Source organism: Lissotriton vulgaris, chromosome 11, assembly GCF_964263255.1.
Source record: "Lissotriton vulgaris chromosome 11, aLisVul1.2, whole genome shotgun sequence".
NCBI classification, from domain to species: Eukaryota; Metazoa; Chordata; class Amphibia; order Caudata; family Salamandridae; genus Lissotriton; species Lissotriton vulgaris.
The window spans coordinates 470,069,659-470,085,682 of record NC_141699.1 but is presented as its reverse complement, the minus strand read 5'-3'; the positions used below and the strand labels follow the sequence as shown (position 1 = coordinate 470,085,682).

The window sequence follows — 16,024 nt, the reverse complement described above, 5'->3', positions numbered from 1 at the left end:
AATTAACTCGAAATGGTATCTAAAATTTCACAGCAGTTTAGCAAAATGTTTTTTTCGTAATTACATTCTTTTGTGAACATTTTATTTTGAAAGCAAAGAATCCTCAATCTTGCTTTCAAGCTTCTACAAATATTTGCATCTAATCCGAGAGCATTCTGGGAGCATTATACATAGCTTCATATTGGTAAACTTTGCAAACGTATGTACACATTTTTATACTGGAACCACTGCCAGTAGTGGAGCCCGAGCTTACAACATTTCCTTTGGGAACTTACATTAATAATAACGGCTTTTCATTAATGAACCATACATACAAGTTCGAACAGCATTAACACATGGGCACACATATTACTTTAACTTGACAATGCCCTTCCCTGTTACATAATGTTTTACTGAAACTGGCAGCCAAAGGGTTTGTCCTGCAGGGGGTTGGGTCTACTTAACCTAAGGGCAAAATAAACATGAAAACGTGTTATCCTTGACATGGCTTAATTTGAGCAGGTGGTTTCCGGTGCTCTGCACAGCACAAGGGCTTATGAAAGTCTGCACATGGTGGCGCTGTCTGGCTAATTTAGGTATAAGCACAACAGCAGCCACTTACTAGCTCAGTTTACATTTACAATGACTATATAAAATACTTTTATTTGATCTGTTAAAATCATAAAAAGAGTGGAACATACTACCATAATGAAAACATCACCATTCAGATACTGATAAAAATTACATTAAAACATTTTTAGTTATCGTGACCCTCGTGTGGGATGGAACCGGAAAGCAGCGGATTATCATTTACAATGACTATTACTTGGTTCTCAAGCCATTCTGATAGCTTTGGAGGCCTAAAATAGTATGAATTGTCACACTTGTAAAAGAGTGATGGTTAGTAGATGTGCTTGTACAGTCATTGGCATCTGGCAGGGGCAATGTTTGGTGCAAGCAGCAGTGACCTACCAACGAGAACCCCCTGCACTTATTCTTTTACAAATTAAGGACTGGTCCTTGAAACCAAACTATATGTTGTGAGCGTCAGGCTATACGACTTCAGCACAAATGAATGTGTAGGGTAAGTAAGAGAGTTGTTCTTCCTCACTTTTAAAATAGTAATTTCTGATAAATCCCAACATATCTCTGAAAAAACTTCAGGTGAAGTTGACTCAAACTCTGGGTCAAGGAATTGTTGAAAAGCCTACTAATAGCCACTCATCGGAGGGAGACATTGAGTCTAAATCTAGACACTAGAACAGCTTTCAATGTGGTAAAAGACACAACCATATGAACCAGGCTCTGATTGTTCACTTGTGGTTGGTAATGACATTGAGAATGAAATTTAAAGCCCTAATCAGCATGCCTAAGGCCATGTTGGAACAGGAGCCCCAGCTACTTACAGAGATTACCCACCCGCCGTGCCTCATCTACAGCATTCTTTCCACTAATTCACTAACTAGCCGCAAACATGGTTCAAACTGCAAAAAACTGCCAAAAGTTCCTGGGAATAGGGACCTAAGACTACGGAATACCCTTATTCTGTTCTCGGGAGCGTAGGAAGTTTAATTTATCAAAGTAGAATCCAGCTAAACTGAGACTAAGATACATGGAGAGAAAGTCTAACCAGGGCCGGTTTTAGCGCTGGTGGCACGCAGTGCGACCATCTTTGTTGGCCCCCATCAAAAAAATCATTCTTCACGAATTCCCTTACCATAATGCTCCACACTTGCCCCTCATCTCTCCATTGCTCTTCCTCTCTAACATGTATTTAATTTGTTTTATACCACCACTCATACTAGTGTAGGGTGTTTATTTATTTGAAAAGTTTTATTTAGCTCTGGCTATACCCGGAGGTATCAGACCGCTTTACATTAGGATCCACAGGTTACAGGTTACGAAATTTACATCAGTTACAGTTGCAGTTACAAGTATAGGCTGAGGAGAAAAAAAACGAGATAACTCGATGAAGGAACTTTTTATTGCCTAGTCAAAACCAAGACTTACATCATATGGGGAAAGGAAGGAAGGGGGAGGAAAAACAGGGAAGAGGAATGCAGATAGTGTCAGAAAGGCCAGAGGGGGGGAAGTACTTTAGGGGGAGTAAAACATTGAAATCAAACCAAGAGGCAAACAGATAAAAAACTGCAAAGATCCGTGAAAAACAATGTCCAATATCCAGCTGGGTAGGTGACGGCTGAGGGGGCTGAGACTCCTCGATAGCTGCTTGGGACAGCTCCACCGGGCAATAGCCACGAGTACTCGGGCTCCGCAATAAGGACAAACAGGTTCTGAGCAAAGCATTCAAAACAATCAAAGAGAAAGACAGATGAAGTCATATAGAACCGTGAGAACAAGTGTCCAATGTCCGGCTGGGTAGGTGACGGTCAAGGGGGTGAACCAGACTGCTCTATAGCTGCATAGGAAATCTCCAACGGGCAAAGACCAAGGGTTGTCAGGTTCTGCGATGAGTACAGATAGTTTCAATTTCCACCCAGTTTTGCTGAAAGTGAGGCTGTTGTGGGGGAGGCTTCTACTGGCGGCCGTCTTAGAGTGGGGCAGGTAATTCTCTTTGTCTTCAAACTGCAGTGGTCTAAACCCTTTGTGGTAGACCTAGACTTTGGGACCCGATCCGGAACCGGCACGCCTTTTCCAAGGGACTCAATGGGCAGCCTACCGTGTTGTAGCTGCAAAGGGGAAAGGCAGCAGCCCTTTTAATATCAGGGGGGGAGCCTCCTGTTTACTTCTCCACTCATTCATTAAACTTCTTGTGGGACCCCCGCGACGTCTCTCTGTGGAGTCAGGGACCGGGAGGGGAGTGGTGCTGTTGAGTCACAAAGGCCAGAACAAATCCCATCAGCCCACCCTTATGGTTGAATTTCGTCATGTGGGAATTGATGATCACTCAATACCACACCCGACCATGTAGTGCCGGAATGGATATCGGTACTCAAGCCATAATGTTCCTCAAAAAGAAATGTGAATAAAGTGCAGTGCTCAAGTGATCGTGATAAATAAAATTGACTACTAAGACTCCGAAAACGTTCGGACAGAAATCTAGGTGTCGAATTAAAAACGCGCCAAGTAGTTAAACATTAGAACTACCCTCTGGCGCTGTGCAGAACGGTCGACATGTTTCAGCCTATAGGGGAATTGCCCCGGCTTTCTTCAGGACCTTAGATATAATATAGCTACTGCAACTGAAAATGATTTGTGAAATGAGGAATAACATAAGATGTACTTAGGAAAAGTTACATATCTACCAGGAACTTTGCGCTCCAATGTCCACTGGAGGAAGAGAGACATGTCTCTTTCCCAGCTTTGTGTGGGTGAAGCTCACCTCACCCGGCAATCGCTCGGGAGAATGAGGCCCCGCTCTGTCCGTCGGTGCCCCTAGTTCTGAGCCAAGCGGAAGCAGCTCTTTGATGCCGTTTCATAGCTCACTGTGCAATTCTAAGGTTGTGTTTATGAACTGCAAGTAGCAAAAGGATCTCTGTGACAAAAGCAGTAACCCACTGAGCTAGCCACATAAAATACAGTTCATTGATCTGTGTGGGACATGTTCTTTGCAGCAGGCATGTAACCCCGTGCGCTACTTTATGATGAGTGGAAACTTCTGTAATCACCAGAGTTATGTTGCCATTTTCATTGTTGCCTGAAAACTGCTGGACACACTAGGAACTTTTCAGCTCGTGCTTTTTAAACCTATGATATTTCTAAATGTGGCACCCCTGGAGGTCAGTGCCAGATGCAGCTGCACCGGTCACCCCGCCCTCAACCAGGCCTTGAGTCTAACTAGACTCTGGCACCATGCAAGTACCTTTGAACTCTCTGCTCTCCAATACCATACACAATATGATGATGGTCAGAGCGCTGAAACTTTTCAGACACTCACCCCCAGTCACTATTAGATCTGATTTGAATCCATCATGGTTTCAAGCTAGCCTGGCTAATTATGGGTGATTAGTCAGACATTTCTTGGAAAATGGCATAAGGCTTGGATCCAAGTGTTTATTATGGATCTAAATTATACTAAATTATACTCCTATGAACTAAGTGGCAAGGTTATGTGTTTGATGTGGTGACCCTCTGTATACACATAGATCTCTATAACAGATGCATAACCCTCCAGCTACCTACCTGTTAATAGTCCTATATGGAGTGTTTTCAAGTGACATCCCTATTTAGTTTCTGTTCCATTCATCATCCCTTTGGTTCTAATTGTATCAACTTAATGAAATTCATTTTTGAGCACAAACATTAGAAGATGTTGTGTGTACTTGAGCTTAGTGCCACAGATGATAGTAATGGTAACTCTGCTATGCTTAGTGAGCAAGTATAAGGGGCTTAATTTTCTGGGACACAGAGAGCTATATAATTGTTTTCGTGCAGTGGTCTTGATAAGTAGTTTCATGTCTTAGTACACATAGTGTTGCAGGCCAGAGGACTGAGAGGCCGTGTGTCTGTCTCATATCCAATCATATGAGAATAGGAAAACCCAGAGGAGCATACTCTCGAAATGACTTGAGCTGCCATTGCCATGGCTTAATTTGTACAAGAGCAGTTAAGGAAATTGAGGCCTTGCCGGGAGTTTTTTTGTTAATTATTGTGGGAACCAAATGTTGCCCTGGGAAATTTTGTCATACCAGCTCCCATACTGCATAGAGTGACCAAACGAAACAAAAGAGCCCAACCAATATAGATGGCGTTTCAGCGGTCCTCCCTCCATGATTTTTATTTAAATGGGGGGAATAGTGCATTTTGCAACACGTTTTTAATAATAATCTACTTTTTCTTCACAGCGTCTTTCCCCTGCTCAGTACTCCTATGTTCTGCCTCCTCTTGTTTATCTCGAGCTCTCACCTCCTCTTGCCCAATCATAAGAGCTCTTTAATTACCCCACAACCTTCCTTTCTTCTGATCCCTCCTACTACTATCACTCTTTTTCTTCCCCTCACTTTCTTGCTTTGGTCTTCCTTTCCCACTCTGTCCTCTCTCCCACAACTTCTGTACTGTGTAATCATCTCTCCAGCTTTGCTTCTCTGTCATCTTTGCTCACCCTCCTTCCTTTCTGCCCCCTTTTCCCACTACTTTCCTTTCCCTACTTTCACCCTTCTACTCCCTCTTATTACCATCTTCTCACCTCTTTGCCTACCATCTTCTTTCTACTACTGGTTCCTTCCTTTCATTACTACTATCTTCATCCATTTCTTTTAAAGGCACCAGCAAGCAATTCCTGAGGTACTGGTTCTGAGTCTGGTACTTGAGTCAGGAAGTGGGAAGTGAGATGCATTTAGAGTCTGACAAATACGTAGCAGGCTGGAAATAGAAACAGTGGATGGTCAAGGGGAGAAAAGAGTAAAAAGGCAGACTAACTCTAGGAGCTATAGATGAACAGAGCCAAGGCAATGGCCATCCCAGCAAGTGAGTGACATAGTTGATGCAGGTAGGGAACCTAAACACATATTGCTCCCGCCTGGATGAAGCTTGGAAAAAACAGCTGCTGCCTCCGGGTGGGAGCAATGGTGGGTCCCACACCACGCGGGGAGCTGGCTGAGGCTGCAGGGGCCGTAGGGCTCCCCCGCAGCCCCAACATTGTGGTCTGTGGGCGCCCCGGTCGGGCACAGGGGCATCCACCTATAATCCATGCAGGCCCCGGGGTAAGTGGTCACCAGGACCAAAATATAGTTGTGGAGGGGGGCTGCGTGGCCACCTCTCCTTTTTTATTATATTTGGCCCCAGGGGATGGGGTTCCCGGGGCCGAATAAGGCTTTTAGGTGACACCCCCCGCTTCCCCTTAGAATTTGGCCCAGGAGAGAGGGGCTGCATGCTACCCTCCCCTGTTTAATTGTATTTAGCCCCGGAGGATGGGTTCCTCATGCGTTTTAAGCCTCAATGAGAGGGTCCACATGGCATCCCTCCCCTTTTTATTGGAATTTGGCCCTTGGGATGGGGTCCTTGGGGCAAATTAAGGCACGGGTAGGTGAGCCACATGCCCCCTCTGCTTAATTATTCAATTTGGTCCCGCAGAGTGAGGTCCCTAGTGCCTAATAAAGCTCCGTGAGCGGGTCACATTGCCACCCTTCCCTTTTAAATAACACAGTGCTCTCACCGCACGGATGTCCTCACTGTTTTTATGCAGTTCGGCCCCAGAGAATGTGGTCCCTGGGGCCTCATAAGGCTCGGGGAGTGGGGCTTCATTACCCCCTCTGCTTTTTTATTGCTTTTGGTCCTGGTGGATCGGGTTTCGCAAGGAATCTTAAGGCTCAGGGATGGGTTGGCTCATGTGCCCCTCCCCTACTATTAAAATAAGGTGTTGGGGATCGGGTCCTCAGCCCTTTTGGGTTTGGTAAGAGAGGGCCACGTACCCCCTCCCTAAGTAAAAGTATTTTGCCCCAGGGCATGGGATCCCAAAGGCTCTTTAAGGCCTGGGGAGGGGGAAGTACATCCTTCTCCCCTATAATTAAAGTACGGCCCAGGGATCCGGTTTGGGGGCCACACAACCCTGCTCCTAATGTTAAAGTGTTTGGCCCCAGTAGATGGTTTCCCAGGGGCCTCTTAAGGTAACCTTAAGAGGCCCCGGGGAAACCCCGGGAAGGGGGGCTGCTTGTCCCCTTCACTTAATTCATCCCGAGGGATGGGTTCCCTGGGGCCGCAATAGGCTCAGGGAGGGGGGCCACCCTCACCTTTAATTAAATTATTGCCCTGAGGGAAGGATTTACCTGTGACCCCTCCCTAAATTGCGGTATTTGAACCCATGGGATATGGTTTCCTGGGCCTCTTAAGACATAGGGAGTGGGTGGCTCATGCATCACCTGGTGCCAAAAATTGCATTACCCTCTCCTAATAATTTTTGGCCCCAGGTGATGTGTCCACGGGGCCAGCAGTTGCTTGGGGGGGAAGGGGAGGGGGAGAGGGTGGGGGGGGGGGCTAGGCACCCTTTTTACAAAAACAAAGAGGCCTGAGGTTCCCAGGGCTAACAGTGGCTTGGGGAAAGGGGCTCTAATGCCATAATCGTTTATAGGGTAATGGGTACAAGAGAAGATTGAATGATGTCATCAGTGATGTCATTTGAGATGTCTTAAGTGATGCTGTAAATGATGTCATACAACAGGTCATGTGTGGTGTAATATGAGGTTCTAAGCAGTGCATGGTGGGGTCGTGAGTTATTGTTAGCTCTGCTAACTATAACTGAAGAAATTCTGTGTTTGTTTTAGTTTCAAAACATTACATAGGCACTTAAATTCTCACTGTTGAAAGTAAGAAAGGAGACCGAGAGGAGGTTTTCCAGGTTCTGTTTTATTGACCCTCCACTCTCCAACAACCTGACAGTTCCCCAACATTCTAAGGTGAGCTATAGTGGGTGAAACCAAGGCAGATGGCAGGGGAGGAGTGGACAGAATGTACCACTATGGGAAATAACTACAACACTCACCTAACTACAGCTTCTTATCAAAACAATGCCCTTACCACATAAATGATTAAAAAAAGAGCAGGGAACCCAGGGTAGTTCCCAAGTTTTAGGTGAAGAGCAGATCCTTTGTATGGAACACAAAAACACCACGACACTCCAACTCTGCTTACCTCAAATGTCTGTTTTTCTACCAAGGTTTTTAAGCATATGATTATCAAAGTGACATCCACGGTGAGCTAGAAAGTGACAACGCCTCTTGCTTTTTCACAGCAAAGTCTTTAAGGCTTTGTCACTAGACATCCAAAATACTAGTGGTGATGACCATTTCTGGATGCAGTTAGATTTATAAGCAAAGGTGCACCACATATAGGAATTGTGCAAACTAGATCACAAGTTTGTCACAAAAGATACTAAAAATCAAGGAATCAATATCCGTATGTATCCAAAGGTAACAAGCCTTCCTATATTCCTTAATCGTATAGCTCCTACCAGGTGCTATACGTACTATTGAATTGCAAAAACAACAAGTGATGGACCGAATGTGGATCAATGTCACACATTCCCCCAGTCAAAAGATCTGGGCCCAAATCCATCGTTTTTTTGCACTCCACACCACCCTGGGTTAGACAATGGCGATATGCAAATCAGCTCTGACCCTGTTGCCCCATGGGAACAGTCCAGTCCGAACTACAAAAGCCATGTCCTTCCCAGAACGGAATCAAGCATCCGAGGACCGGACCGGTTTCGAGGTAACACCTCTCATCAGCCCGGCTAGCTTGACTCCAAGTGGTGTGGAGTTCCTGGGACCCACGTCTGGGCATCCCCAGCGCACTTAGGGCGGCAATTGCAAAAACAACAAGTGATGGACCGAATGTGGATCAATGTCACACATTCCCCCAGTCAAAAGATCTGGGCCCAAATCCATCGTTTTTTTGCACTCCACACCACCCTGGGTTACCCATTAAGGGACCATCTCTCAGGGAAGACAGGAAGGGTTTCGCAGCGGTCGAAGCGCCTTGGGACCCTACGGGTAAGTAGTGCGCTATATAAATGCCAATACATTTACATTTACATTTACATTTACAATGGCGATATGCAAATCAGCTCTGACCCTGTTGCCCCATGGGAACAGTCCAGTCCGCACTACAAAAGCCATGTCCTTCCCAGAACGGAATCAAGCATCCGAGGACCGGACCGGTTTCGAGGTAACACCTCTCATCAGCCCGGCTAGCTTGACTCCAAGTGGTGTGGAGTGCAAAAAAACGATGGATTTGGGCCCAGATCATTGGACTGGGATGAGTGTGTGACATTGATCCACATTCGGTCCATCACCTGTTGTGTTTGCATATTCCGCCCTAAGTGCGCTGGGGATGCCCAGACGTGGGTCCCAGGCACTCCACACCACTGGAGTCAAGCTAGCCGGGCTGATGAGAGGTGTTACCTCGAAACCGGTCCGGTCCTCGGATGCTTGATTCCGTTCTGGGAAGGACATGGCTTTTGTAGTTCGGACTGGACTGTTCCCATGGGGCACAGGGTCAGAGCTGATTTGCATATCGCCATTGTCTAACCCAGGGTGGTGTGGGGTGCAAAAAAACGATGGATTTGGGCCCAGATCATTGGACTGGGATGAGTGTGTGACATTGATCCACATTCGGTCCATCACCTGTTGTGTTTGCATATTCCGCCCTAAGTGCGCTGGGGATGCCCAGACGTGGGTCCCAGGCACTCCACACCACTGGAGTCAAGCTAGCCGGGCTGATGAGAGGTGTTACCTCGAAACCGGTTCGGTCCTCGGATGCTTGATTCCGTTCTGGGAAGGACATGGCTTTTGTAGTTCGGACTGGACTGTTCCCATGGGGCACAGGGTCAGAGCTGATTTGCATATCGCCATTGTCTAACCCAGGGTGGTGTGGGGTGCAAAAAAACAATGGATTTGGGCCCAGATCATTGGACTGGGATGAGTGTGTGACATTGATCCACATTCGGTCCATCACCTGTTGTGTTTGCATATTCCGCCCTAAGTGCGCTGGGGATGCCCAGACGTGGGTCCCAGGCACTCCACACCACTGGAGTCAAGCTAGCCGGGCTGATGAGAGGTGTTACCTCGAAACCGGTCCGGTCCTCGGATGCTTGATTCCGTTCTGGGAAGGACATGGCTTTTGTAGTTCGGACTGGACTGTTCCCATGGGGCACAGGGTCAGAGCTGATTTGCATATCGCCATTGTCTAACCCAGGGTGTGTGGGGTGCAAAAAAACGATGGATTTGGGCCCAGATCATTGGACTGGGATGAGTGTGTGACATTGATCCACATTCGGTCCATCACCTGTTGTGTTTGCATATTCCGCCCTAAGTGCGCTGGGGATGCCCAGACGTGGGTCCCAGGCACTCCACACCACTGGAGTCAAGCTAGCCGGGCTGATGAGAGGTGTTACCTCGAAACCGGTCCGGTCCTCGGATGCTTGATTCCGTTCTGGGAAGGACATGGCTTTTGTAGTTCGGACTGGACTGTTCCCATGGGGCACAGGGTCAGAGCTGATTTGCATATCGCCATTGTCTAACCCAGGGTGGTGTGGGGTGCAAAAAAACGATGGATTTGGGCCCAGATCATTGGACTGGGATGAGTGTGTGACATTGATCCACATTCGGTCCATCACCTGTTGTGTTTGCATATTCCGCCCTAAGTGCGCTGGGGATGCCCAGACGTGGGTCCCAGGCACTCCACACCACTGGAGTCAAGCTAGCCGGGCTGATGAGAGGTGTTACCTCGAAACCGGTCCGGTCCTCGGATGCTTGATTCCGTTCTGGGAAGGACATGGCTTTTGTAGTTCGGACTGGACTGTTCCCATGGGGCACAGGGTCAGAGCTGATTTGCATATCGCCATTGTCTAACCCAGGGTGGTGTGGGGTGCAAAAAAACGATGGATTTGGGCCCAGATCATTGGACTGGGATGAGTGTGTGACATTGATCCACATTCGGTCCATCACCTGTTGTGTTTGCATACGTACTATTGAAGACAAGATGGGGATCGTTTTTGAATCGGTATAATTCTTCTTTCGCGATTCGGCCGCTGATGTTCGACTGCCATCGGGTCCTGAACAGGGGACCGCCGATCTGAGCCACTGCAATAGGGCTCAGTACGATTAAGGAATATAGGAAGGCTTGTTACCTTTGGATACATAGGGATATTGATTCCTTGCTTGGAATCTGTACCAGTTTGAATTTGCCAATCGTCGTAACCTTTACAGGAATTGAGTGTCCCTTGCTATTATAACGATCATCCAAATTGTAAATCTGCCAATCGTAGTAATCTTCACAGAAATTGGGTCTCCCTCGCTATTATAACGATCGTCCATATAGACCCCAAGACTGTACATAACACAGCTATCGTCTTCGCTCTTGTTCATCTTCAAACGACTTACTACTTCACTCAAGGAGCCTCGACTATCCATCTTGCCCTGAAGAAGTCCCCTTTGGGACGAAACGTGTCGGCTGTGTTCTGTGACATATCGATTAATAAAGAAAAGTCCTTTTTGATAAAAAATCGTTTTGAATTTGCTTTTTAGTATCTTTTGTGACAAACTTGTGATCTAGTTTGCACAATTCCTATATGTGGTGCACCTTTGCTTATAAATCTAACTGTGTTCAAGTTCTGTACAGAACTATCATTGTGATGGTGGGTGGATATCGGTGTGCACACTGTTCCCTTCCTCAGATTTAAAGGGAAAATATTACTTTGGTTATTGTGGTCAGGTGCATCGGTAAAGAAGGTTCCACCATCCTTTTGGCTTCTTTGTCACCATTTCTGGATGGGTGATATTTCTTACAACTCCTGAGGATGTCTATTCTTTTTGTTCTTTTACATTGTGGTTTGAAAACCAGTGCTGGGGCTAGAATTGTCCTTCGTGACTTCTGGGGTGAAGTGCAACCTACTAACTGGTACCCTACTGTGGCTTCAGGACGCAGCCTTCTTTTATATAAGGTTTAGTTGTAAACTCTTTTAGCTGAGAGAAAGAGAGCAACACACCTTGGGTTGATAGCTCACAGACCGATCACACTGTGCCATAGACCTGTAGCTTCTAATCCTAAATTCATGTATACGGTGGTTGAGACCCAGACGATGTGTTAATGTATCCTTCACTCAATGGTTGCTATAGTAGAAGCTACACGAGGATGCATTTTTTCTTTGTATATTGTCAAAAACATTACTCAGTGTGCAGTAAATTGGTCGCTGATTGTGATATATTGTTTGTGCAATATGGTTTCCTAATGGTGCTATGCCTTCTATCTGAGTGACCGTTAATGGTAGAGTTAGTACCTTTGTGATATGTCTTCATCTCCCTTTTTTAACCGACTCTTCTCCTCTGTACAGGATCGCCATGGAAACCTACATTCGTCAGAGACAGCTGATCATGTCCCCGTTGATCACCTCCCGTGTGATTGGCGAAAATGAGCCACTCACTGCTGTCTTCAACAAAGTGATAGCTGCTAAAGAAGTGAACCATAAAGGGCAAGGTAAAATTCTGGAAATGGTTGGAATGGTCTTTTTGCAAATTAAACTAGTAATATTATTTTGAATTTTTATCTAAAATAAACTTAGTTGTGATTGTAAATACTAGATGCTTGCTCAGAAACCGTGCAGACAAGTCTCTATTTATCTGTCAGTTGACTTACTTTTTTTTTACATTCATCAAAGGTACCATACATAAAACTCACCAATCGATAAAGAGGCACTTTCATTGTAAGCCTTATCTAATGGCTGTGGTGGTAGATTGTGAGGAGTGTGAGAGCTTTCGGTAGAATGTGACTTCTAGTTGGGAGTGCTGTTGGTAGAGAGGGTCTCTGTAGTGATAGGACTCCTTTCTAATGAGTACAAGATTGTTTTTGGTTGTATGTGGTTGCTAGTCTGTGAGTGCTGTCCGTAGTGAAAGATTTCTAGTGTGTGAGGAGTGAGTACTGTCACTAGTGCCAGCCTGCTGCTACTCTGAGAGGTGTGACTGCTGTCAGTAGTATATGGCTACTAATAGATGTGTGATCTGAGAGTGCTACTGCTTATGTGTGATTGCTGTTCTGATGGGTATAGAGTGATGTAATTAGTGCAAGTCTGTTAGTTTGTGACGAGTGTAGGAATGCTTTTGGTAATGTTTGTCTGCTATTGTGTGAGGAAATGAGTGCTCAGTGGGGTTTCTGGTGTTGCGCCATAACAGCTTTAACAGTTACCCTCATGTCTTTGTTGAGGTCATGATTGAAGACCTGCTTTGTATTTGGACAAGTACTAACATTGAAACACCACTGCAGCAATCCGTATTAATCTGTTTCCTGTTCTGCCACATGTGAGCCTTGGACAGTTTTCCCTGATGAGGGTGCCAAAGAGTGCAAACTGGCATTAATGACCCAAGCTACCTACTCATGAGATCCCTTGCCAGTGAGTGCTGGCTGGCCACCTCCCTCTTCCAACCCTCCAGGTCTTTCTGAAATCTCTGGACCCCACATGATGTGCTCAACCTGTTGTATTTACTGGCATCTCGAAGCACCAACTACATCCTGGAGCAGAGACTCAGCCCATTCTAACCAGACCCCTTAGTCCTCACAGACACTCACCTTGTGCTCTTGGACTGTGTCTCTGGCTTCACATGAATAGCTCTGCATCAGTTTAGTGTTATAATTTTGTATTGACATTTTAAGAAAATTGCATCATTAGTACAATAAAGTTAATAATAACTTACAATTTGAATGATATTAATAAATATACGGAATATATGGATAAGAAAACAAGAGAATGTATATATGATAAATACTATGCACCAATAAATAACACTTACAACTAGCTGGCTCAGTGGCTCACTGGTTAGAGCAGGCAGACCCTGAAGCAGAGGTCAGACCCGGGACCAGGGTTCAATTCCCGACGCGGCAGGGTCTTGAGTCCAAATGTCCATGGACTCGATAATTCTCGCTTCGGTGCCTGACCTAATCATGGGTTCACACTCTGCAACTCTGGGCATTAAGCTTGCTTAATCTCCACAACGGGCCCCCCGCGGCGGGATGCCTGGCTTTCACCTTGGGGATGCCCTGTAGGGGCTATCTCACAGGGAAAAGCCAGGACGGGTTCCCAAGGCAAGCGCGGAGATACCCCTTCGGGGGTCGATTCTGGCGCTATATAAGAAACATAATAATAATAGTAATAATAAAGATAAATAGTTTAGGTATACTATTGAATAAATATGGTGTGAGAAACATTAAATATTTAAATAATGCAAGCAACATATATAAGAAATATAAAAGTCTTAAAGAATCAATCATAGGTTAACTCAATAGATATATAAATTAAACATATATAACTACAAATATAGAAAATAGTAACATGACATATCTCCTCAGCCCTCGAGTAGCAATTCATTTGTAAAATCGAAAATTGTAAAATATATCAAGAAAGGAGTATTGAATGGAATATAGAAAAATAGTTGATATAAGAACTAACAAAGCATATCAGTAGACGTTATATGAAGAGAAATAAGATGTCAATAAGATATAGTAAGAGTAGAAGAAAAGAAGAAAATTAGAAAAGATAGAATAATAAGATAATATAATAATAAAATAATAATACAACAAAACTATAAGTTAATACAATAATAGGAAAGCATGAAAATCCAGGGGTGGAAAGAGGGAGGGGAGGGTGAAAGAAAGTATATTGTCAAGTGTCAGATCAAGGGGTATTAGTATCCACTACTAGAGTGTCATCACAATATCCATGCCACTATTTAGGTTCAAGAAAGGTGACCAAACACGAAGAAATATGCTCTGCATCAGTTTCTGGTATCTGCTCTCCGTGGCTGACACCAGTCCCAGTACATCCACCCCAAACCCACTCCAATTCCCCTGCCAGCATGCACACACAACACACATGGCGCAAAGTGAACTTAATTTGCAATATGCATGTGTGACACAATGGGCTTGACAAAAGCAAATGGTTTCTCACCAGGCACAATCGCTATACTGTACATGTGCGAAAGAGCACATACTTGTGAATGCACAGAAGAACACCATGTTTCTTCACTAGATAAAGCAGCAAAGCACAGCATAGACCTGACCCACCTCTGTCATTGCCGACAGGGATGAAGGAGCAGAAGCTCTAAGGGAAGGTCAGCTGGGATCAAACAATACATCATGCATCCACTGCTTGGAGAGAGGTAGCAAGCATCCCCACAGCAGCTCTGCTCTTTATTTACTGCAACACAACACACACCACCAACCAACTCACTCCATTCTCTGCTGTGTCATCATGCTTGGAAGCCATGTGCATCGTAGAAGTAGGAAATGCAGAGTGCATCAAGCCTGCCACTGCTGGCACAGACAGCATGACGAACTACTGTTGTTTTTTCGATTGGTGACCTGCACTGTAGCTGTTGGAGATTGTCGTGACAATGACAGGACTGGAATCTTCTGGGCAAGTGTGCAGTAACAATGCACCTCAGTAGCAGTCCAAGTGCGAACATGGCAGTTAGATTGAGGGTTCCCAGTGCAATCAAGTGTTGCTGGGCTTCAGTTGCAATGGTTGAAGTTTGGAGTCTTACAGGATTAATGCATCCACTGTTGGGGTATTTGTTTGGTCTCCTAGTTACAGGTTCAAGCCCGCTTGGTCCACTCTGGCTTCATTCTTCCAAGGGTGATAAAATGAATGCCATTGAGTTGGGTACAAATAAACAGCTGTTATTCAGAGTCAAGATACTCTTCTGGTTGAATGTATGCTTTATGATACACCTGTGATAGTAGCTCTGGGACCAACCTTCGGCTGCGTTCAAACTGCACAACAAATACACTGTTTTAGCACTTTACCATCAGGGCAGTGAGAAAGACGTTCAAACCTTACTCAGTTAGGTGGTGTGGATTATAAGCACAGAACTCTTCAAAGCATACAATAACAGCTGCTAAATCAAATCCGTTTCGTGTTTTACTTTAAAAAAAATGCTTTTATTGATACAGAAATAAATAATAAAATTGCAAAAATAAATGTGCACAATGAAACCAGCTGTCACTAACCCTTCTAAAGTAAAGGCCAGTGTAAAACTGCCTCTCATTGTTAAACTTTTTACAGCACCTTCCTATGGCAGTTGTCACCCAGGTCCCAGTGTGAAACTCGTTTCTATTATAATTGTCAAACAAGTTGCAGTGTAAATCCCTTTCACTCAATTTGGCAATGAATGTTTAACCACTCCTATTGTATTTGTCAGAGTTCAAAGAGTTGAACTCCATCCTACTATGTATTCCACTATGCTACACCACACATAGCTCCAGACTACTGCGTTTGACATTGTCTTCTTATCAGTGTCACAGTTCGTTATGATGATCAAAGGAACTAGTTTGTATGCAGGCTAACACAATTGCTCAATGAAATGACCATAATGAAGATTCATAATAAAAGATGGAACCATAGCCCTTCCACAGTGTGCACAAAGAACACACATTTAGCTCTTGATGCTCAAGTTTCCAATGCAAAAATCACAAAGTGATGGGTGGAATGCTTGACTTAATCTCAGTTATTGGCAATCGCTTGGGCCACATCCCGATCAATCATTTTTTTGCCCACCATCTTTCCCCAGTTTAGACCCAGTCATATGCAAATTAGTCTTGA

At 44.9% G+C, this 16,024-nt stretch overlaps 1 protein-coding gene across 1 annotated transcript in view; it reads left to right on the top strand.

Annotated features, from left to right (window-relative positions):
* The window catches only part of DOCK5 (dedicator of cytokinesis 5), a 581,227-nt gene that overhangs the window by 79,971 nt on the left and 485,232 nt on the right, over positions 1–16,024 (top strand). The window contains exon 6 of the mRNA XM_086942489.1: positions 11,768–11,910. Coding sequence (XP_086798615.1) covers positions 11,768–11,910 — 143 coding nt within the window. The remainder of the gene's footprint in view (positions 1–11,767; positions 11,911–16,024) is intronic.